Here is a 22,269-nt window from a genome sequence, read left to right as displayed (position 1 = left end):
CAACGGCTCTTTACCACAACGGTCGTGGGCAGCGTTTCCCCTCCAAAAACTTCCCTCCTCCCTCCCTCCCTCCTCCACGCGCCAGAGTCGGAAGTGACGATGAATGGGGGCGGGGCCAGCGGGGTCCGTAACGCGGAAGCGCGCCGTGAGTGGGGAGGGAGGGAGTAGGGAAGGGGGTGGGGCGAGCGAAGTCCAGGCTTTGGCTGCTGCGTTGAGCCGTGGCTGGTCCGCGCCTCGCTTCAGGTCCGGGACTGAGGCGGCTCTGACGAGGGCTGGGGGCCGCCAACCACCACCCCCTCACACCCGCCCTCTCCACCCCACCCCGGGGGTGCCTGCCATGAATGTGGACGTGGAGTTTCACATTCGCCACAACTACCCCTGGGCCCGCCTCCCCGCCAGCGTCAAGCAGGTACTGACTGACCCCTCCCGGCACCTGTAAAGAGCAGCGCCCCGCCCCTCTCCCTCCCCAGGGAGCTGACCCCTCCCGCTACCCGTACCCCGGGGACGCGTGGATGTCGGGCGCGCCCCTCTCGCTCCTCGTCGGCGCCAGAAGTTCCTGCCCTAATTTTGTTTCCAGGCATGATGTAGCGCAGCCTCTCCCAATCCGGTGCCCCTTAGACTTGTTGGACTACAGCTCCCGTGCTAGGTGGTGTGATGGGAGTTGTAGTCCAACACATCTGGAGGGCACCGGGTTGGGGGAAGCTGATGAAGAGCCCTGTCCTTCCTAGGCACTTAATTCCTCACCTCTTCCTGGTCTCTTGCCTGTCTAATATCAGGACCAGTGCAAAGGCTGCGGTCTTCTACCCACTTCCCTGGAAGCAATTACTCAAGCGTAACTTACTTCAGGGTAGGTAGTCTCAAGGGTTGACCTGAAAGTCAAAAGTTTCTTCTCAAACTTATTGAACTCTACAGCCTTCTGGGGCCTGCCAGCCATGTGTTTTTTGCCAGCAGTTGTGGGTGTGCTACCTGTGATGACTAGTGTAGTCTCCAGCCTGGTGCCCTCTGGATGTTTTGGACTTTAACTAACTCCCATAAGTCCCAGCCAGCACTGCCAAAGGTAAATATAACTCTCCAGATGAGAATTGTAGTCTAACTCGGAGGGCCTCAGGTTGGAGGAGAGTGGTGTAGCGTAATGTCAGTATGCCAATTTATTTTATATATTCATTTAGTTTTTTAAAAATCCCATTTCTACCCAAGGCTATCCAATGAGCTTCATGGTGAGTGGGGAACTGATGAATGGTCTCCCCAGCCTTAGGATAAAACTAACCCAAGGCATGTTCTGAAGGCATATGAGGCAGCCACGTTGTTGAAACTAAGCAGGTTTGAGTCTGGTCAGTGTTTGAAGGGGAGAACACCCTGGGAACCACATGTAGCCACCTTGAGTTCCACAATGGAAGAAAGGTGGGATATAAATGTATTAAGTAGCTGCTACACCAAGCTGGCTCTCATTAGAAGAGACTCTTATGAAATAATGTGATTGGCTTATAGTACAGAGCATTAGTTCATCTCTCTTTGTATTTCCCACTTTGCTTGGCAATGACCTCCCCATGTAATTCCAGCATTCCTGCTGAAGATCTTTTGAACTTGACACACCAATTACTGTACATGTAACCTTTGTGCAAAGTGTGTGCTTTGCCACTGAGATACAGAATACTCAAATTCACAATACCTGGGCTTGTGAGCATTCGCCCAGTTGGTCCAGTGCTGATTCCTCTTGGCACCTGTGTTCTTTTACCATCTAGCATCCCAACAGAAGTGAATCCGAAACCATGAGCTTAGAATTGTATTACTGCTTGTCACTTAATTAGTATGAATGGTTGTCACACAGAGGAGGGCCAGGTTCTCTTTTCAATCATCCCAGAATGCAGGACACAGAATAATGGGCGCAAGTTACAGGAAGCCAGATTCTGGCTGGACATCAGGAAAAACTTCCTGACTGTTAGAGCAGTACAATAATGGAACTAGTTACTAGGGAGGTCATGGGCTCTCCCACACTAGAGGCCTTCAAGAGGGAGGTGGGCAACCATCTGCCAAGGATGCTTTAAGGTGGATTCTTGTACTGAGCAGGGGGTTGGACTCAATGGCCTTATAGGCCCCTTCCAACTCTACTATTCTATGATTGTATGATTCTATGAATAGGTATAACTACATTTTTCTTCCCCGTCAGCATCAGATCAATACTGACATCAAGCAAAGCACAGATAGTTAGGCAGTGATTACTTTTAAGGATACATCACGGAAGTGGTGTCAATATGAGTATTTCTTTGCTTTTCACAAAAACAGGCCTGTAGTGTATGAAAATTGTGTGATGCACAGTGAACGCTTGATGTTCCGTAAGAAATGCTATGTCTATTCACAAACAGCACCTTTGCCAATCAAAAGTTCTGTAAATAAAAAAAATTAAGGACACTAATTGTATGTAGTAGTATGTTGTAGGAGCTCTGCGTTGATGTGTTTTGATTAACTGAGAAAGCATCACTTATATGTGTGAAAATCAGACTGGTCTAGGCCATGCTGCTAGATAAAACTCATGTTTAGGGTAACTTTCAACATTTTTTGTTTGTTTCTAACATTTTAATTCTCACTGTTCAAATTTCAGCAAGACTAAATTATAAATTTACCTATTAGACTTGAGGATCAGCAACTTATTCAGCACTCAAGTCCTTATTGGAAATTCCTAGCACTGCATGTTCAAGTGTATCACTATAACTGTGACAGTTAGAATTTCTTATTTTCTTCCAAGTGACATCTGAAGTTCCTAGCATTTAAGCCCATGAACCGCACAAAGGAGACTGAAGGCAGTTAATGGCCCACAGCCTGCAAGTGCCAGCCCTCTTTCAATGACAGGCACAACTTCTTAACACAGGCAGAGTTTAGCTGTTTACAAGCATTAGCAAATGCTGGGGGGGTGGCATTTGCAGTGGCTTGCCAGTAGCAGGAGCCAGCACCTGGAAGTGGGCTGGTTTGGGCATAATGCTAAAGGATTAACCATACTTCAGCGTTACAAAATGGGCCTAAGCATTTTTTGGCCTTGTATGTTCCATCCTTCTCCGAAGAATTCAGAAGCTTTTCTTCCATTTTAGATTGATCACAGCTTGCCATGTTGTCTGAACCTGACAAGTTGATTAATCTTGACTATGGCTTGTTTAAACAAGCCAACTTCAAACCATAGCTTAAGAAGCTGTTTGTTTCTGCAAACCATAGGTAAAATAAACCACAGTTTATGGTTTGGACATAATGCTAAATTGTGTTTAATGTAAAATGGAAGTGGGAGCTCCCATTCTCCTCCACACAGCTACGCAGGAGCGGGGAGTGTGCAAGCTGAGGTTCCCTGCAGCTTGTCCTCATAACACTAAACCAGGACAGTGACTGCATGCTACCAGCAGGCCACAAATAAGGAAGCATGCGCTGTATTTTCAAGCCCTTGCAGCTGCCGTTTGACCAAAGGATGCATGAATCAGCTCTGACAATCATATTTATCTGGAAGAAAACCTCAAGCCACTTTTTAACCTCTCTATGATTTTATACCAACTTTTTAGGCTAAACTATGTATTAAAATACAGTTGCAGCTTAACAGGCTTATTTACTAAAAAGGAAGTCCCATTGAGACAAAGGACACTTTCAAGCATTGTGTGCCTAGGACTGGGGTTAATTTGTAAACATTCCAATTTAATGCATTATGTGAAGCTTAATATGTTTTGTTTCATAGGGTCTTGGAAACTCACAGCGAGACTATGAGAAGCAAGTTGTACTATATAGTATCCGCAATCAGCTACGGTACCGAAATAACTTAGGTGAGTAGAGAAATACAAAACTGGAAGAGGGAAAATGTTTTTGAAAACTTAACATTGCTGTACTGGTTGAAGAAATGTCTCTATGCTGGCTAGCTGCTTTGTGCTAAAGTTACTAAGCAGACAACTTTAACTAATGCGTAGGAAGCCCAGATGAAGGAACAAAAAAAGTGCACAACCTCCTAAAAACTTCAGTAAGGCCCTGTTCAGTGGACATCTTAAGCCATGGCTTTAACCACGGTGAATAAGGCAAAAAGCCTTATTCACTGTAGTTAAATCTGTGGCTTAAGGTGTCTTCTGAACAGGGCCTAAATGTTTTTACACAACTGAGGAGCAACTGAGGGAAGGGTGGTGGGGAATTTTTTTGCTCTCCATCAGAATGTACTTGATGCCAACATGTTTGTAAGCTACCTTGAGTAGATCAGGTGAGGTGTATGGTTTTTAAAGAAATTCATTGAAAAATCATACGAGCATTGACATGGAAGTAAGATCTATTAACTTTGGGGACTTGATTTTCTTGAATTTTAGTTCCACAAACGATGTTTTAGGATCTTGGTGTGCACATAACTCGAGATTTAACCCTCAGTCCATTTTATACTATTATCCTATCTCTTCTTCCTCCCCATCCATTTCCATGCCTTGAAGTGTTCCCCTTCCTTGCTCTTAAACACATCTTACTGGGGGATCCATAATTCTCAAGTTGCAGGCCATTCTGCCTACCCCGTTCCCTGCTCTGAACTTAGTCTCCATTCTGGGTGATAATGTTGTTGAGCTACAAGGTTATTCAGGTTCCTGAGTGCTTTTGGCCTGCTGTCCTCTCTTTAACACTGTTTGGATTATTGGGAACAAGTCACGAAATAATTCTGCTGCACAAGCGACGACTAGCATGTGGTGCAATATGGCTTTTCTGTCGCTCTGCCGTAAACTTCAATATGTCTACCGACTCTCTTCCTCTTGCTTTGCCCCTTTTTTCTGGTATGGTAGCACAGAGCATTCTTCACATCTCTATGCAAGAGGACCTCCGAGCTTGTATTGAGACTTCTCCAAATTTTCATCCACACCCCATAAAAAGATAACTAATTGATGGAGGCTGTTGCTCAATGTGCTGATAATGCTTCTTCTCTCTCCCAGTTAAGCATGTGAAGAAAGATGAACGCAAATACTATGAGGAACTGTTAAAGTACAGCAGAGATCATCTCATGTTATACCCTTACCACTTGTCTGACATCATGGTGAAAGGTTTGAGGATAACACCCTTTTCATATTACACAGGAATAATGGAGGTGAGTGGGGAGAAATGCATCAATGAGGCATATTGTGTCCTTCTAGCAATTCATGCTACTGCAGCGTAACATAATGCCTGCCAACTGGAGTCGTATGTCCGTTATTGTTAGCTTTTTGCCAGACTACTGTTCACAATAAGCATCAGGAAACACAATCTGCATCACACCGCTTTGACAATTGCCCTTTGGGCTGGCAGTCAAATTACTGCAATGAAGGAACTTGCAAACGTGTTTGTGTTTTCAGTAGAGGCGGCAAAAAGCCCTCGAGTGTCTCCTCATGTGGGCAGAACAAATATGTGTATTATGGTGCAGAATAAATTGGTAATTGCTGCTAACTGCGGTTAGTGGCCAGCGCTTTTCTAATGAGAGTGTTGCCTTTGGATTCTGTGAAACTGATCATTTATGCCCCCATTTATGCGCCGGAACTGCTTTGGAGCACACTGAGATTTGTGTGCAGGTGTCGCTACAGCACCATTCTATATAGGAAAAGTGGAATTGTTATTACATTACCTCTTTTTTAGCCAGCCCTTCTTCTAGGAAGCTGGGGGTGAGGGGATTTCATCTTTGTCTACCATCCCTCAGATGCATTTCCATTATAACTTTTTTACTACCCTGAAAGGTGACTAGGTCTAGGATTATATCTATTTGTTGAATTGAAGACCTTTTAAGATGTATTTATTTATTTATTCAAAGTGTTTTTATCCCGCTCTGTAGTCAAAGGTTCCCAGGGAGGTTTACGATTTGTATTTATTTATTCGTAACATTTCTGTACCACCGATCATAATAGAATCAGCAATTCACAACATTAGAGCATCAGTATTTCGGAAGCCCCTGCCTTCAGGCTTACAATCTAAAATGACACGAGACAGAAGGAAAGGGATTTGGGAGGGAAGGAAGAAAAAGCCTGATGGTGATGCTTGATTCAGTTGCACAAATGGTTAGGAATAAACCTCTTCTGGAACCATTTTAGCTTGCATTTGCCCTGCCTCTCTTGCCCTTCTGAGCTGTCCTGTTCCTCTTTTCTTTCTTGTCTTCTGCGGTTCCTCTTGTTTTGAGTTCAAGATTAACCTCTTTCTTCTCCCATCCCCTCAGGGCCAGATGTTTCCCCAGATGGCCTTCTGGTGCCAGTAGAGGGGCTGCCACTGGGAGCTAGATAGTGGCCACTCAGCAAGTTTTGTCTGCTTTTTCTCCCATCTCCTCAGGGCATGATGTTCCTTCTGGTGGCAGCTGAAGCCTCTAGACCTGCTCTCTCAGCATTCTTTTTCTTTTGCTGCACTACATCTGATGACAGCCTCTTCCTGATGCTGTAGCATCTACTGTCTGGGCAGCCTGATATTTACTGTAATGCTCAAACTGGTTAATCTGGAATAGAGCTGATCTGGTGAGACCTCTCTATTCGCCCATGAAGTTTATTGGGTAACCTTGGGCAAACCACCTCCCTCAAGGTACTTGAGAGGTTAAAACAGGGAGGATGAATCTATATACGCTTCCTTGGAGCAATGGCTGGGTACAACTGTGATCAATAAGAAATTGTACAGGATCATTTCACATTTGATGGCATGAGGATTGTGAGGTTCACATCCATCTCTGTCCCAATCCAACATGCTGTTCTTGGTGCAGGAGAGCCATTTTGCACATCGAGCGTAGTAGTCGCTTCCTCCTCCGCCCAGCGCATTTCAGTAGCGGCAGCACTGGAATACATTATTTTCATGTGCAGATCAATTCCCTCAAGTAAAATGGAGGGGACAGTCTGTGTGCATGACTTGATATGGGTGCTCTTGCTTAAAATCAAGTGTTTCCTTAATTCTGTGCATATAACTTTAGATTGTGCTGTTGGGAGAGGGTTAGAATTTGGTTTTAATGCAAAACATTTCCAAGTAACAGTTTACACCTAACGACAACACGTGGGTTGTTTAAACCGATGCTGATACTAGGGAAAGTGGAAGGCAAAAGGAAGAGGGGGCGACCAAGGGCAAGATGGATGGATGATATTCTGGAGGTGACGGACTTGATCTTGGGGGAGCTAGGGGTGGCAACGGCCGACAGAAAGCTCTGGCGTGGGCTGGTCCATGAAGTCACGAAGAGTCGGAAACGACTGAACGAATAAACAACAATAGGAGCTGCAAGTGAGGGAATGAGCACGTTGACTCCTACATGCTCCCCACTTCTGTTTTGAATTACTTTTAATCAACAGCCCAGGAATGGGGCATTGTTTGATGTGACATCCTAACCCAAAACTCTGGGTTGTTTAATTTTAAATAACCCAAGGTTTAACCCAACAATCACCCATTGTTTTTTGATTAAAACTCTGGATTGTTTGTCCCTCGACAACCCAGAGTTCCAGGTTCAGACCTCACATCAGACAACCCAGGAACAGGACATTATTTGATGTGATGTCTAAACCCAAAACTATGGGTTGTTTAGGGTTCAACAACTCAGAGTTTAGCCCAATACTCATCCATGGTTTGTTGTTGGATTAAAACTCTGGGTTGTTTGTCCTTCAGCAACCCAGAGTTCCAGGTTTGGACATCACGTCAAACAACACCAGAATGCCCTATTAAAGTTGTTGATTAAAGCTGATAAGCAGAAATGACAAGCATGTGGGAAGCAACGTGCTTGCTCACAGCCCTGTCAATTCATTGGTTAAACAACCTATGGATTGTCATTACATGAGAACCACGTCATAAAAACAAAAACCCAATAGGTAGATTGTGGGTGCAAACTTGGTTTCACATATTTGCTGATGTAATATCAATGCACAGTTACAAAATAAGAGGCTACAAACTGACACTGCAACTTTTACTTTTACTTTATAAAGGATATAATGAACAGTGAAAAAAGCTATGACTCCTTGCCCAATTTTACTGCTGCAGATTGTAAGTATACAATTACATTCTGTTTCCATGGGCTAAATAAATGTCCATTCCAAAGACACCTTTAATATATCTATATCTATCTATCTATATCTCCTGCTGCTTTCAAAAGCATAGCTGCATGGTAGCTCCTTTTTGAAGTTATAACACTTGTTTAAAAGTGCTTTTGAAATTAAGGTTAAATGCCTTTTATAAAGCGAACGAAAGAGGCACCAGCAACAAAATAACACAAAATAGTTGCAAAAATAAAATACGAGTCCATCAAGTGACTGTCTTGTGCATAATTTCTTATTTTCTCTGCTATAAGCCATAATAATAATGTTTAGAATACATTTAAACATTATTATACCCACTTGATTATACCCCATTATTATATCCACTATACCCACTTCATAGCCCTCCACACTGGCTTTCACGGAGTTAGCTGTCAGCTTACCAGCCTTTGAAGCAAATGTGGCTACTTCTGAGTAATTTATCCTTCCCGTTAAGTTAGAACTTGTTTTTCTGAATTGCTGACCATGACCATTGCTGACCTACAATAACTGACTTCTATATTTATCTCTTTAAGAAAGCCATTAGGTCTTCCCCTTCTCCATTGTCCCAAATGCTGCATCAAAAGCCCACAATTCCCGTGCAAACGTCTAAGACAATAGATTTTTTTTGGTGATGATGATGACAACAACAATAATTGCTTTCATTGCCTTAAACCTCCAGGCTGTAAAAGACTTTAAAAAATCTATTATATTTCCAAGCCAGTCAAATACTATTGTCATTCATTAGTATGATTCAGATTGAATTCCCAGGCATCTTTTGAATCAAGGGTGAAGTTATTTGGTACTAAATATGTGTATTTTAAACTAAAGCAAGAATGTTATGAATATTTCCAACTGAATGCTCTGTAATCAAATTCATCTCACAGTTGAATGCACCCACAGGCATTGCTGAAAAGAAAAAAACTCCTCCTCTTTGGCTACAAAGCGAAAAATGGAAGCAGTTTTAGAGGATAATGTTCCTGTGTCTCAGAATACTTTCATGGCTGTAATTCTGTTTTAAGGAATTTACAAAAAAAATTTTTATCTTTTTCAGGCCTAAGGTTGCTTGGCATAGGAAGAAACCAGTACATCGATCTAATGAACCAGTGTAGATCATCAAAAGTATGTGGTCAGTTTTCTTTGTTTGTCCCCTCACCTTGTTCTCCACCTGTCCAATGCTGGTAGTCTATCCTGCAGGTGTGTGATATGCCCTTAAAACAACATATGCTTAAAAGGAACAAATAATTGCAACCTCAAGTATAAAATGTTTTGAAACCCCACATGCCATTCCTGAATTGAGCCCTGGGCCACTATCAAAATTAAAAGTTCTTGCAGCACTTTTGAAAGAACCATAGATTTGGGTCACTTCAGTCCAGCTCCCGAAAACAAGCTGCAGCAACAATCTATACTTTGAATGTCCCCGATAGATGCCTGGCTGGCTTTTCTTAAAAACCTGGAAGGAGAGATGGTGCTGTTTATTTGGCTTTGGAAAGCAAAGGGCATTTGAAATTTCTGAGCCTGCTGTCTAGGATGGCTTGAATTAGCTGAATACAGATGGCAGCCCCATGGATTACACAGTGCACTGATATTTATTTACCAGAGCTGTTAAATGACCATCTAAGGCAGCCTTTCTCAACCTGGGGCGCTCCAGATGTGTTGGACTGCATCTCCCAGAATGCCCCAGCCAGGCTGGGGCATTCTGGGAGTTGTAGTCCAACACATCTGGAGCGCCTCAGGTTGAGAAAGGCTGATCTAAGAGTTATTATGCTGGCTGTGGTTATCACTTCGTAAATGGTCTCATCTCATTCAGCATAGTCATTATTTTGTGTGCTTGATGCATGGAAAATGTAAGCAAATGATTAGTCTCAGTTTAATGGAGAAAGCAGATCTCTAGCAATGTAAACCACAGGGCATTGAAGACTTTATAGATCAAAACTAATTCCTTGAATGTTGTTCAGAGATTTATAGGGTGTCTGTGCAGTTGTTGAGAGTTGCTGTCATATACAGCTGTGATGGATTGTCCAGAATCTAATCCAGATTTGGAGCCATGCAATCAATCACCCCAGAATACAGTTTTGAGAGTACAGAAATACAAATGACTATGCGTCAGGTTTTTGTTTTGTTTTTTAAAACAACAACACAATCTTATCTCTTTTCTGTGTGTGTAAATTGAAGGATAACATATGTTGTCTCTAGAAGCTATCAAATTTCCTCGGTTAAAATCCACATGTTTTTAAAATGCACAGAAGTAGTCTGTAGAAAATTTATTGCACAAAAATGTCTGGGGATTAATGATGAACAGTGGCACCTTTTTATTCAGGTAAATGTGCTTTGGGGGTGTTAAAAGTTTACGTATACTGTATTCAGAAAACAAGAGTATTAGTTCCTTCTGTGTTACAAGATAGTAAATATCTCACTTCCTTATCTTTGGCCCGTGCAATCTCAAATGGACTGTGCCACTTCAGAAATTTTTCAGAAGGAAAACGGCTCGTGACCTGCTGCCCATGAAGCCAGTAGAGATTGCCGTAGAGGCTTGGTGGGTGGTACAAGCCGGTTACATCACAGAGGATGACATAAAGGTATCTTCACAACACTTTTCTGGTTTAAGTAAACTTTAGCGTTGACTGTGCCCTGTCACTTAGATAGTTTCATCCCACTTTCCAGATCAGGGATGTAAACATACCTGCTGTTATAATCAGAAAATGTTCTTTTGTGGAGATGTGAAGGCCTGGGGAAAAACTGGGGAAATTTGTGGGGGGACATTTTTGTTTGTATTGGTTCCTCTTTATCCCTCCCCCTTTTTTCTTTACCCAAGGCTTTCACATTCCTATTCTTGTGGCAAATACATATAACACAGTTGCTTTACAGTTATAGTAGGAATGGTATTTTACCCAAAATGGGTCATGTTGCTTTATGGATAATGACCATGATGTTAGCTGTTAGCAAGAACATACAAACATAAGAAAAGCCCTGCTGGATAAGACCAAGGATTCATCTAGTCAAGCTTTCTGTTCACACAGTGGCCAACCAGCTGTCGCCCGGGGACCCACAAGCAGGAATTAACGAGTGCAGTAACACCTTCTGCCCATGTTCCCCAGCAGGTGGTTTATATAGGCTTATTGCCTCTGATATTGGAGGTAGCACATAGCCATAGTTTTAGTAGCCATTGATAGCTTTCTCCTCCAGGAATTTATCTAAGGCTTGCAGGATACATTAACATAACCCTGAAATTCCCTTGTAACTGTTTTTTGCTGGTGAAAATATACATAATCACTAAGGGGCTTATATATACTGGGCCTGTTCACACAATCACTGTTGCCCACTGTGGCTTATTTAAGCTACGGCGGGTTGAAGTGTGTGCCGGGAGCCATTTTGAAAATGCAAGCCGCTGCAAGCGAACACTGGCTTGTCGTATCATGTGAACCTGGGTGTCATGGGTTATGCAAGGGTTACACAACTCTCACATTACCCTAGAACAATCTATGACTGTGAACCTGGTCAGTATCTCCAAAATCCCATATTCAGAGGTAAACTGTTTCTGGACATAGGAGTTCCATTTACTGATCATGGGTTGTAGCCATTGATAAATCTGTATTCTCTGAATTTGTGTAATTTATTTTTTAAAGCAATTTTAGCTAGTAGCTGTAGCCTCATCTTACGGGAGTAAATTCCATAAACTACTTATACATTATATGAAGAATAGATTCCTTCTCATCTGTCTTTATCCTGCTATCAGTCAGTTCCACTGAGTGAACCCAAGTTCTAGTATTATGAAAGTTGGGGGTGGGGAATGTCTTCCTCTAGTGAAAGTTTCTTCTAGTATTTAATTCCTGCCTGATTAGCCCACCAACAGCCTCCCAAAGTGGTTTTGAGTTGCACTTCTTCATTTGTCAAATCTAAATGCTACCTGGAATAATTTTTTAAAAAGATCTTATGCTAATGCAAATACATATTTTAATATAAACGTTTCTCACTAGATTTGCACTACCTCTGAAAAATCTGCTATTGATAAGATCATTGATTCAGGTCCTCAGCTTGCTGGATCTCTGGACTTCAATGTAGTTCACAGTGAGTTTTTAACTGAATAATAATTTCTGCATGTTGTATCTGTTCTAGAAGGCTTAAGATAAGAAGCCTTCAAGCTTTTACTCCAGACAATGGCTGTGTTCCAAAGAATTACCTAGACTTCTGCAAGAGCAGTAGAATTCTTTCTTTTCTTCTTGTTGGAAGAGCTAATCCCCATTCCATACCAAAAGCTGTTTTAGAAGCTCCCTTCCGTTTCAGAAGCAGTTTTGCCTTGTCATGTTTGGGGATGGGGGCTAATAAAAGCCTGCATGGGCTCATGGAACTAGTTTCACAGTTGTTTGGATCCTGGCCAGCATAATTTTGCCTGCAAAAAGTCTATGTATCTGTAATATCTGGGCATCACATAGAACAAAGAGACGATGGGAGTATAATTCCAAGGGTTTCACCACCCTTGTCACATGCATAGGATGCATATATTTTCTTTGAACACTCTTTCTGTTTCAGATACAACACTGTCTTTTCCCATCTGCCCACTGAAGACCACAGTTCAGAGACTTACAACTTAGTCTTTGTTGAGAAGTACTTGTACTTGAATTTCAGTGGAGCGTACTTCTAAGCATGTGCTATTAAGAATACAGCTGTAATTGTACATATTTCCAAGCGTGAACATCTTTAGGGTTTTATATGAATAAACTTGCAGAGAATCTAAATACCTAAAAAGTTATGCTGCTTGCATGCTTGCTAACATGGTAGTCTTTTGGATAAAGCATGGATTTCAGTCTTTGGCCTCAAGTTAAATCATGCTTCAATGTAACGGGCTGTATTTAGCTACATTCCGATTGCATTGTTTCTGCAGATACAATTGAAAAACATTTCTATAGCTGTATCTGTCTCAATAAAGTTAACAGTCAAGTACAGTGTTCTGATTCAAAGATCCCCTTAGCTGAGTGCAAGCACTTTTGTGAAGGGTATCGCTTCCCTTTTCTCTCCCACCCCACCCCCCTCCACACACATATACAGCATCTTTCATATTTCGTTGGTGGTCACTTGTTGTGTAAGTGGAGGGACTACGCAGTTCCTTAATTTTTCAGTTCTGTTTCTAAATCTGGCATGTCATGTGTCCTTGATTATCAAGTCCTCCATGTGGCACATCTTTGTAAAATTGCATTGTTTTTCTTTCTCTAGGCTTATATAATAAAGGGTTTATTTACCTTGACGTACCAATTTCAGATGACAGTTGTATAGCAGGTAGGTACAAGTATTCCTTAAAGGGACTTCTTTCTCCAATCTAATGACAACGTAGGGCACACTTGAACCTGAAATACTAGAAGTAGCATACCTTCCTTTGCCTTCTGTTTCCATTTGGACATAGATAATTGCCTAAATAGCTCTCTCTATGTGCTTTCTGAAGTAGTAAGAAGCTAAAGGTTCACAGAAGAAACACTTGTCATAAGAAGGACTCAAGTCTTTTTAGGGCATGTCTACCCCAGCCCTATATCCCGGGATCGTTCCTGTGCATCCAAATGCCACACAGGGGATCCCGGGAGCAGGCAGGGACGATCCCTCCATTTTCCTGGGATAACCGTTAGGTGTAGAAAGGGCCTTAGTCTTGCACAGATCCAGTTTGAATTTGAATCTAACCATTCCTAGTTTCTTGCCCACTTCTGCCCTTTTTTGTTGCCTTCCCAGCCTTAACGGGAATATATATTGATTTCTTATTTGTTGGTCAGTGGAATTCCCCCCCCCCCAAAAAAAAAGATTCAAGCAAAAATGACCAGGCTTCAGAATAGAAACAATATGTGACTGAAGAAGGGAATTTGGGAGCTAACTTGCCCCCATCTTATACGAATATAGTGAAACACCTTGTAAATTATCTAATTATAACAGTATTTCAGAGGAGGGGCTATCCATAAAGCATGCTGCATGCTCAGGACGTGATTCAGTAGCAAGATTATTGCGAAGAGGGGTGGGTTGACTATTGGTTAATATGGGGCAGTACGTGAAAAGAGAATGGATGTGATGGTTGAAACAAGTGAAGGCACAATCCTATGCCTGTTTAGATGGGAAAAGTCTTACAGCTCCCAGCATTTGCCAGCCAGGAGTGCTGGTTGAGGAATGCTGTGAGTTGTAGGAGTTTTTTTTTTCATCTAAACATGCTTAGGATTGCACCTTAAGTACATTTGTTTGGTTGTAAATATTGAAATATCAATACAAAATAAAATCTTAAAAACTTCACCTGCATAGGTACCTCATACACAGAACTTAATGTTAAAGGGCCTTAACGTGTGATGTACACATTATGATCCTGCAGGTGTAATATTCTTGAATTCCCATTTTGTAAAACGTAACTTGAAAAATTAGAGCATTATTAGCTCGACATGGGAGGCCCTGTACTCCAGATCAGGTTCATCTTCTAGACATAGATGTAAGACTAAGTGTTTGACTGTGTATAATGCATTCACTAAAACTGGCGGGGGGCTTTTTAATGCATCAACTATATCCTTAGATTGCATGCATAAACATAGCTTCTCTTTTCAGTGCCCCCACTTGAAGGTTTTGTTATGAACAGACTGCAGGGTGATTATTTTGAAACCCTGCTGTATAAGATATTCGTTTCAATAGACGAACACACAAATGTAGCAGAGGTAAGTTATTCTTTTCACACATCCCTGTATCGTATAGGCAAGCATCTGTCAGGAAACCACATGATAATCCTATGCAAATGTTCCTTTGGCCTTGGAGGTGAAACCCAATGCACATGTGCCTGATTTTACACAATCTGTACAAGCTTGTGCAAATCTGACATACGTACATTGGGCTTTATGGCCACAGTCTCCTAAACAAGCATTTGCTTCAAAGTCTAAACTGCAAGGAGAGCTGCAGTTAGGACAAGGAGTGCCAACACAGTCCTAATCCTTCACTCCGCACTGGCCCGGTTGCACGTAATCATAGAATAGTAGAGTTGGAAGGGGGCTATAAGGCCATCGAGTCTGACCTCCTGCTCAGTGCAGGAATCCACATTAAAGCATACCTGAAGATGGCTGCCCAGCTGCATCCCGAATGCCTCCAGTGTGGGAGAGCCCACGACCGTCCTAGGTAATGAGAAGGCACTGTGGATGAATTTCCCTGCAGGACTTCTCATCGCAGCAGCGGCCACCATTTTGAATATGTGGAGCAAGGCAGGGCACACTAACTTCTCATTACATGCGAATCTGGCAGGGGTGAATTGTTTGGGTCAGGGCTGGCTTTACCATGAAGCAGCCTGATGCGGCCGCATCCGGCAGTGCAGAATGGGAAGAGTGGCAAATTGCACCTGTCTTCCCACTCAAGAGCCTGCCACTGCTTGGCCACTCTCTCTCCCTCCCACCACCTGCCTCCATCCTTGTCTTCTTGGCCAGCTGGTCAACAGCTTGCAGCCACGCAGCAGCAGCAGTAACACAGCAGCTTCTCCTCCAGATTCACATATAATGAGTAGGGGTGTGCACGGACCCCCCACTCCGCTTCACTTTCAGATCCGCCATTTTCGGATCGGGCCGCCCCGCCCCCACTCCGCCTGTGCCCACTCCGCTCCGCTCGGAGCTCCGGATCCGGATCGGAGCTCCGTTCCCCCCCCATAGGGAGGGTTACCAGGCCCTGCCGCCATCACCGCCCATGCGGCGACGGCGGCAGAGCCTGGTAAGGGACCAAGGGAGAGGGGGACCTTACCTGCCTCCGTCCGCGGTCCGTCGCCGTCTTCAATTGAGCCCGCGGTTCCACCAGGAAGTCTGGGCCACATGCGGCCCAGACTTCCTAGTGGAACCGTGGGCTCAATTGAAGACGCTGACAGACCGCGGACGGAGGCAGGTAAGGGAGAGGAGGGCAGGGGGGTGGTTACTGGGCCCTGCTGCTGTCGCCGCATGGGCGACAGCGGCAGGGCCCGATAAACCCCACTTACCTTTCCGGCGGAGCTCCGGATCGAGGCGAAGGATCCGCCTTCACCTCGATCCTCTCCGCCACGCTCCGCCGGCCCCCCAATCCTCTTCGCCTCCGCCTTAAGGGCAGGCGAAGCCCCCCGCTCCGCTCCTGCTTCTCCGGTCCGATTAGAAGCAGAGCACATCCCTAATAATGAGAAGCTACAGCGTGCCCCTTCTGTACCCCGAATATCCAAAATGGGTACTGCTGCCATGATGAGAAGCCCCATGGGGAAATTGGGTGAATTTCAAATGCCACACTCAGTGACTTGGTTCATACATAACTGGAAGCCACTCTGGGTGAGGCTTCCAGTTACATATGAACCAAGTCACTGAGTGTGACATCTGCATAGGCTGATGCATTTTGTCCTGCTTAGTGTTTCCATAAGTGACTTTGCTGCTGTTAACTCGAAGGTGATTATGCCTCTTCATTTAAGTATGGAATTCACTGATAATTGGCTTCTACATTAGGGGAAAGAAAGAAAGCTATGTTGTACATTTCATGGACCTTCTTCTTGTGTCAGATCATTCTTCTGTCTGCTGTCTCTGCTGACTGGCAGCTGCTCTATACAGCCCTGGACAGAGCCATCTTTCCAAGCAATTTTCTGAGATAATTTTGACTGGAAGTCCCAGGGATTGAGCCTTGGACCTTATGAATGCAAAATGTGCGTGCTGTGGCCCCATCCCAAAAGAAGGAGGGTCTTCGAACTCATTCAGGAAAATTTAATAGGTTCTGAAAAGACTAGAGAGTGAATACTCTCCATTGGTGCTGTCTTACAGTTACCAACTCAGAATAAAACTAAATTTTAAGTCTTTGTTAAACATTTGAGTTTCAACTGGTTTAGGAAATTGATCTAGAATAGGATTGGAATTCTGGCCAGTTGACGAGATAGATGTTACCCATTCATTTCCTACTACTTCACCACGGTCAAATATCGTTAAATATTCCAAGAAGTTGTTCAGTTAACCGGGTATATTTTGACCTGTTGAATGTCCAGCTCTAACTGAGTGAAAGTATGGCAGTTAATCGATTTAATTTAGAGTAGAGTTGATGGTAATCCTTATTTATTTTTGCATATTTTCAGCTCGCAAATGTCCTAGAGATAGACCTGTCGCTGGTGAAGGTAGGCCGCCTCTCAGTCTAATTGCTTAAATGCAAAACAATAACCCTTCATCGCTTGCTCTCTTTTGAAATCATTAAACCAAAATGCAAAGTGCTGATTTGTGAATGTCGCCTTCTCTTCAGAATGCTGTCTCCATGTACTGCCGGTTAGGATTTGCTCATAAAAAGGGGCAAGTAATAAATCTGGATAATATTCATTCGTCATGGCGGAATGTTCCATCAATAAACAGGCTGAAGTAAGTACATGGCTACGTTTCTTCTACTGAATGCAAAAGTGAGCACCTTTCTCAGTCATTTATTTATTTATTACATTTTTATACCGCCCAATAGCCGAAGCCCTCTGGGCGGTTCACAAAAATTAAAACCGTGAAAAGCATAATAAAACAACCAACAGTTTAAAAACACAAATACAAAATACAATATAAGAAGCACAACCAGGATAAAACCACACAGCAGAAATTGATATACATTAAAATACGGAATTAAAACAGCAAAGTTTAAATTTAAGTTAAATTAGGTGTTAAAATACTGAGAAAATAAGAAGGTCTTCGGCTGGCGATGGAAGGATTACAGTGTAGGTGCCAGGCGAACCTCTCTGGGGAGCTCATTCCACAGCCAGGGTGCCACAGCAGAGAAAGCCCTCCTCCTAGTAGCCACCTGCCTCACTTCCTTTGGCAGGGGTTCATCCCCAGTGAACCTGTTTGTTTGCTGCAGTTATAGACCACTCCACATCTAAACAGATTCCCCAGTAGTGAACAATAAAAGATAAAATGATAAAAAGATGAAAGAAATAAAACACCATATTAAAAACTGATGTTTTTTTTGAAAAAACAGGCTATCAATAAAACCGTGGTGTGTCAGTCAAGGAAGGTTTCCTGAAATAAAGGTTGCACTAGAAACAGCATAGTACTGATACCTGCCTGACCTCCAGAAGTGTGGAGTTCTATAGAAAGGGGGCCACCACACTAAGGTTCTTGTCTAGGTGGACTCCAATTAGGCCATAATTCTATGTGGAACCATCAGGAGTTTGCCTGGACCGCCCTGGTTTAGCAGGGTTCTTCCTGCTAAGCTTGGTGTGCTGGCATATTTGTATGTGGACATGCATCCTATCCTGACCTAGAGGCTCATGATATGTTACAGTAAGTGGTAAATGTAAGGAGGGGAATATAAAGTCTAAAATCCATGACTCAAGCCAGTCTGCTTTTGCAAAGGCTGCCATAGTTATAAGCTGTTTAACACTGTTACGGTATCTGTTATTCAGTCTAGTTGCTGGAAAGCAACGGCAGGAGGGGGCCATTGCCCTCTTGTCCAGCTTGTGAGCTTCCGAAGAGGCATCTGGTTGGGCCGCTGTCGGAAACAGGATACTGTATGCAATAGGCCTTTGATCTGACCCAACAGGGCTCTTCTTACGTTGTTATGACCCTTATTCCCATTGTTAGAACTACTTTGGATCCACAGAAGATGCTGTTATCCTGGGATGGTGCCGAAAGCCGGAGTCCCGTACAAGAGACCGGGTCGTCTGCTACGGATACAGACACAAATAGTCAGGATGACCAAGGTGAGCCGTAGTGCACCAATGGCTAATTTAATGAACGGGTATAAATGGCAATGCATTCCCTTTTATACTCCGTATAGATCAGTGCCCGTCATTCGCTGGCGTGGTTTTCTTTGGTCTGGACTATTTCATTTCATTTGTTATATTTCTGTACCGCCCCATAGCCGAAGCTCTTTGGGTGGTGGGCTAGAGCCAGGCTGCCAGGCACAGCGATTGTTTGAAAAGCGGCTTGCTCCAGCTAGTTAGAACCCTTAAGGGCCCCCTCCCCAATGGCTTGTCCCTGCAGGCAACGAAATCTAGAGGGTAGAATTGCAGCTGTCTCACTCACAGAGCTGGTGGGATCGTTGGTTGGGCTGGAAAAAGAACCAGTGAGGCAGTAGATTATTTTTGTAGCAAAGCCCCCAACATTGAAACCTGTTTCCCTTTAAAACTTACACCTTTACCTCTGTGTTAAAGAAGTGCGTTGTAGATTACATTTGAAACCTTTTCAGAAAGGAAATGTCTTAACTATGATGTAAACAGCCCAGAGAGCTTTGGCTGTTGAGCAGTATAGACACTGAATGAATGAGCTACACGTACAAGCATGCATTTCACATGTCTTTGGTGAAAGTTCTGAGGTAACTCCAGTGATCTGCACCAGCAAGATGTCACTCCAAAGGCCGTAGCACAAATGCAATCTCTGTGATGTCTAATGAAGCCAGAGTTACTCAAGCACCTCAACATCGAGAGGTGGAGGTTTTCACACTCTCTATAAGTAACCAAGTGTCTGTCCCTGCAAGCCCATCTGTGACATCAGAGCAGCTGAGCCAATAGCATCCAGAGGTTCTGTGATAGCTCAAGCCTTCCTTAGCCCCTCCCATGTCCCGAGGGGCAGGAGGCTTGGCTGCCTGTGCCCAGGTCGCTGACTACTTCTGGACATTTGCAAGAATAACACTGGGACATCCAAACTGGTCAGCCAGTGGCAGGGCCAAACATTGAGTGGCAGAGTTTCAGTGATGCACACAGAGTGTTAGACCCTTCACCAGCTGTCAAAATGATTTAAGATGGCAATTCTGTTTTTGTTTTCTTAGGTGATACTGCCAGTGTGAGCAGCTTGAGTCTGTCTAGCGGGCACACAAAGCGCATAGCCTTCCTGTTTGATTCAACTCTTACGGCCTTTTTAATGATGGGGAATCTCTCACCGGTATGTCAAGAAGTTCAATCGCAGCTTTTAAAGCTCAGCTAAAAACTTTTCTTTTTCCTAAAGCTTTTAAAACTTGATTTTGTTCTGACTTTTATACTGCCTGTTTGGTGCATTCTCTTCCCCTCCTTATTGTTTGATTATGACTTTATTAGAATGTAAGCCTATGCGGCAGGGTCCTGCTATTTATTGTTTTACTCTGTACAGCACCATGTACATTGATGGTGCTATATAAATAAATTAATAATAATAATAATAATAATAATTTAGCTTATTGCTATCAAAGTGCTAAAACTCTTTAAAATGTTTCTAAGCTTTGGATCAAAATGAAGTTTTTTGTAAGCGTTTGCATAAGTTCATAGCCACTATTATTGACCATTATTAAAGTCATTAAGAGTGCAATCTTGTATATGTAGGACAGAAAATAGTCCTACAAGTTCCAGCATAGCTGGCTGGAGAAGTCCTGGATTGGTAAGACTTTTTTTTTCGTGTCTAAACATGCATAGGACTGTGCCCGAAAAAACAATAGCATTTACTTGTGAGAAGGAAATACAAGGGGGGAATGTGATTGTATTTCTAGTTGTTTACCGTGAACTGAGTTGAATATTGGATAGATGCACAAAAATCGGATATTAAGAACTTAAGGACATAACTTGTGTCTGTTTTGCAGAATTTGAAAAGTCATGCAGTCACGATGTTTGAAGTTGGAAAATTATCAGATGAGTCTCTGGACAGTTTCCTTGTAGAACTTGAAAAGGTAAATGGTTGATGGTTCACTCTTGTCAGCCTCTGCACCCTCAACAGTGTGTTTTCCACACAGCGCAATTCTTGCAGGAGAGGTCTGTAACAAACCTGGTGCATTGAAGGCTTCAAAGTTACATCACACGTGGGCTCACAAAATTCCAAAAAGAATGTAACATTAACCTTCTGGGTATCTTCTTAAAAGTTGGAAACGCATGTGTATTTTTTTGCTTGTTTTTTAATCCTGGTAAGGAAAAGCCTCCGGAGTCCACATCAAATTACTTCAGGTACTGGAAGTAGCCCATTAGTGGACATTTTGTGTTAAGATAATACCTTCCCACCCCCTGCCTTTCTTTTTTCTTTTTTAAGAACTCTTTTGTTCCATTTAATCATTCGAACTACCGGGGGGGGGGGGGGGGGGGAAACGTGATTGTGTAACTAGGAAGCTGAGACCTTTGAATGATCAGATGGTCAAATCACATTTGTGCTTTCCTCCCAACCCAAGGCCAGTACAGGATATCTTTTATAAGAGATCTGCATCTAGGCATATTGCTATAACTAATTTGTTTTTAACTCTACATATTTATTGTTCTATACGGTATGCTTTTATCTGTACGCCGCTCTGAGATCTTAGTGATATAGGGCGGGATAGAAAAGTTTTAAATAAATAAATATGTGCAGAAAGCTAACCTGAGAAATGGATCTAGCTCAGCCTTCCCCAACGTGGTGCCCTCCAGATGTGTTGAACTACAGCTCCCATCCTCCCCCGCCTGCATGGCCTTTGGACATGCTGGCTGGGGACGATTTAGCTGTAGTCCAACACATCCTGAGGGCACCAGGTTGGGGAAAACAAATCAAGCGATTTTAACTTACGAAAGCTATTTAAAATGCCATTAAAATGTGTCTTCATTTTTTTAAAAAAATGGTAAACATGTGATATCGTAATACTGGAAACAATAGCACTTATTAAAATGACACTGAAATAGTTTTTTTTTCTTTAGAGTATCAGAGCAGCTGCACATTCGTAATTACTGAGTTGGGAATGTTTTTGTAATATCTTAATTCAATTTGTGTCAGTTATATTCACATAAATACCTTGTGAAAAGTGCATGTTAATGTTCTCTGTTTTTTAGGTTCAAAGCACGGGAGAGGGTGAAGCTCAAAGATACTTTGATCACGCACTTACCCTGCGAAACACTATCCTGTTTCTGAGACACAACAAGGACCTAGTGGCTCAAGTTACCCAGCCTGAGCAGCCCAATAATGGTACAGTGAAACTCTCTTCACCCATTTTATGTGTTTGGTACTTTTGTTTACTTTTAATGACACACTTTCTTCAACTTTGAAAAAGTTTCCAAACGGGTACTTAGAAGTATAACATTTGGGAACAGAGATCCCATTGTTCGCTGTTTTACGTCTCTCATGATTGATCTTAGCATGGCATTAACATTGCAACAGATGGTGGAGTCAGAGTTGTACTTCGTACAAGGCCAAGAAAGAATTCAAGCCGCAGTGAGGTCGTTTCATTAAACAAAATCAATGTGATTGATGGATAAACCTTCATAAGTCATCATGTTTGTAATTAAACTTATTGGAAAGCATTGTCCAAAGTACAAAGGAGCACATTAATTTTACATAGTACTATTCTAGGGAGAAGCAGATACAGTGTTTGCTTTAAAATTTTAACACTGTGTCCCAGATGCTAGTTAAGGCAT

General features: G+C 42.8%; 1 protein-coding gene across 2 annotated transcripts in view; it reads left to right on the top strand.

Moving 5' to 3' along the window:
- The first annotated feature begins 262 nt into the window (after nucleotides 1–262).
- FAM91A1 (family with sequence similarity 91 member A1) overlaps nucleotides 263–22,269 on the top strand; it is a 36,280-nt gene continuing 14,273 nt past the window's right edge. Inside the window, exons 1-15 of one of the 2 annotated variants that reach the window (XM_063131102.1) lie at nucleotides 263–409; nucleotides 3,710–3,794; nucleotides 4,923–5,074; nucleotides 7,893–7,950; nucleotides 9,034–9,101; nucleotides 10,445–10,558; nucleotides 11,957–12,047; nucleotides 13,191–13,253; nucleotides 14,544–14,650; nucleotides 17,041–17,079; nucleotides 17,202–17,314; nucleotides 18,518–18,636; nucleotides 19,704–19,816; nucleotides 20,484–20,570; nucleotides 21,688–21,820. In XM_063131102.1, coding sequence (XP_062987172.1) covers nucleotides 338–409; nucleotides 3,710–3,794; nucleotides 4,923–5,074; nucleotides 7,893–7,950; nucleotides 9,034–9,101; nucleotides 10,445–10,558; nucleotides 11,957–12,047; nucleotides 13,191–13,253; nucleotides 14,544–14,650; nucleotides 17,041–17,079; nucleotides 17,202–17,314; nucleotides 18,518–18,636; nucleotides 19,704–19,816; nucleotides 20,484–20,570; nucleotides 21,688–21,820 — 1,414 coding nt within the window. In that variant the 5' untranslated portion in view covers nucleotides 263–337. Of the gene's footprint in view, nucleotides 410–1,356; nucleotides 1,402–3,709; nucleotides 3,795–4,922; nucleotides 5,075–7,892; nucleotides 7,951–9,033; nucleotides 9,102–10,444; nucleotides 10,559–11,956; nucleotides 12,048–13,190; nucleotides 13,254–14,543; nucleotides 14,651–17,040; nucleotides 17,080–17,201; nucleotides 17,315–18,517; nucleotides 18,637–19,703; nucleotides 19,817–20,483; nucleotides 20,571–21,687; nucleotides 21,821–22,269 lie in introns of those variants that run through there. The other variant, XM_063131103.1, reaches the window with a different exon arrangement.

This window comes from Elgaria multicarinata, chromosome 7 (genome assembly GCF_023053635.1).
Source record: "Elgaria multicarinata webbii isolate HBS135686 ecotype San Diego chromosome 7, rElgMul1.1.pri, whole genome shotgun sequence".
NCBI lineage: Eukaryota > Metazoa > Chordata > Lepidosauria > Squamata > Anguidae > Elgaria > Elgaria multicarinata.
Note: the sequence above shows the minus strand (reverse complement) of the source record. Positions and strands in the feature narration are given on the sequence as shown.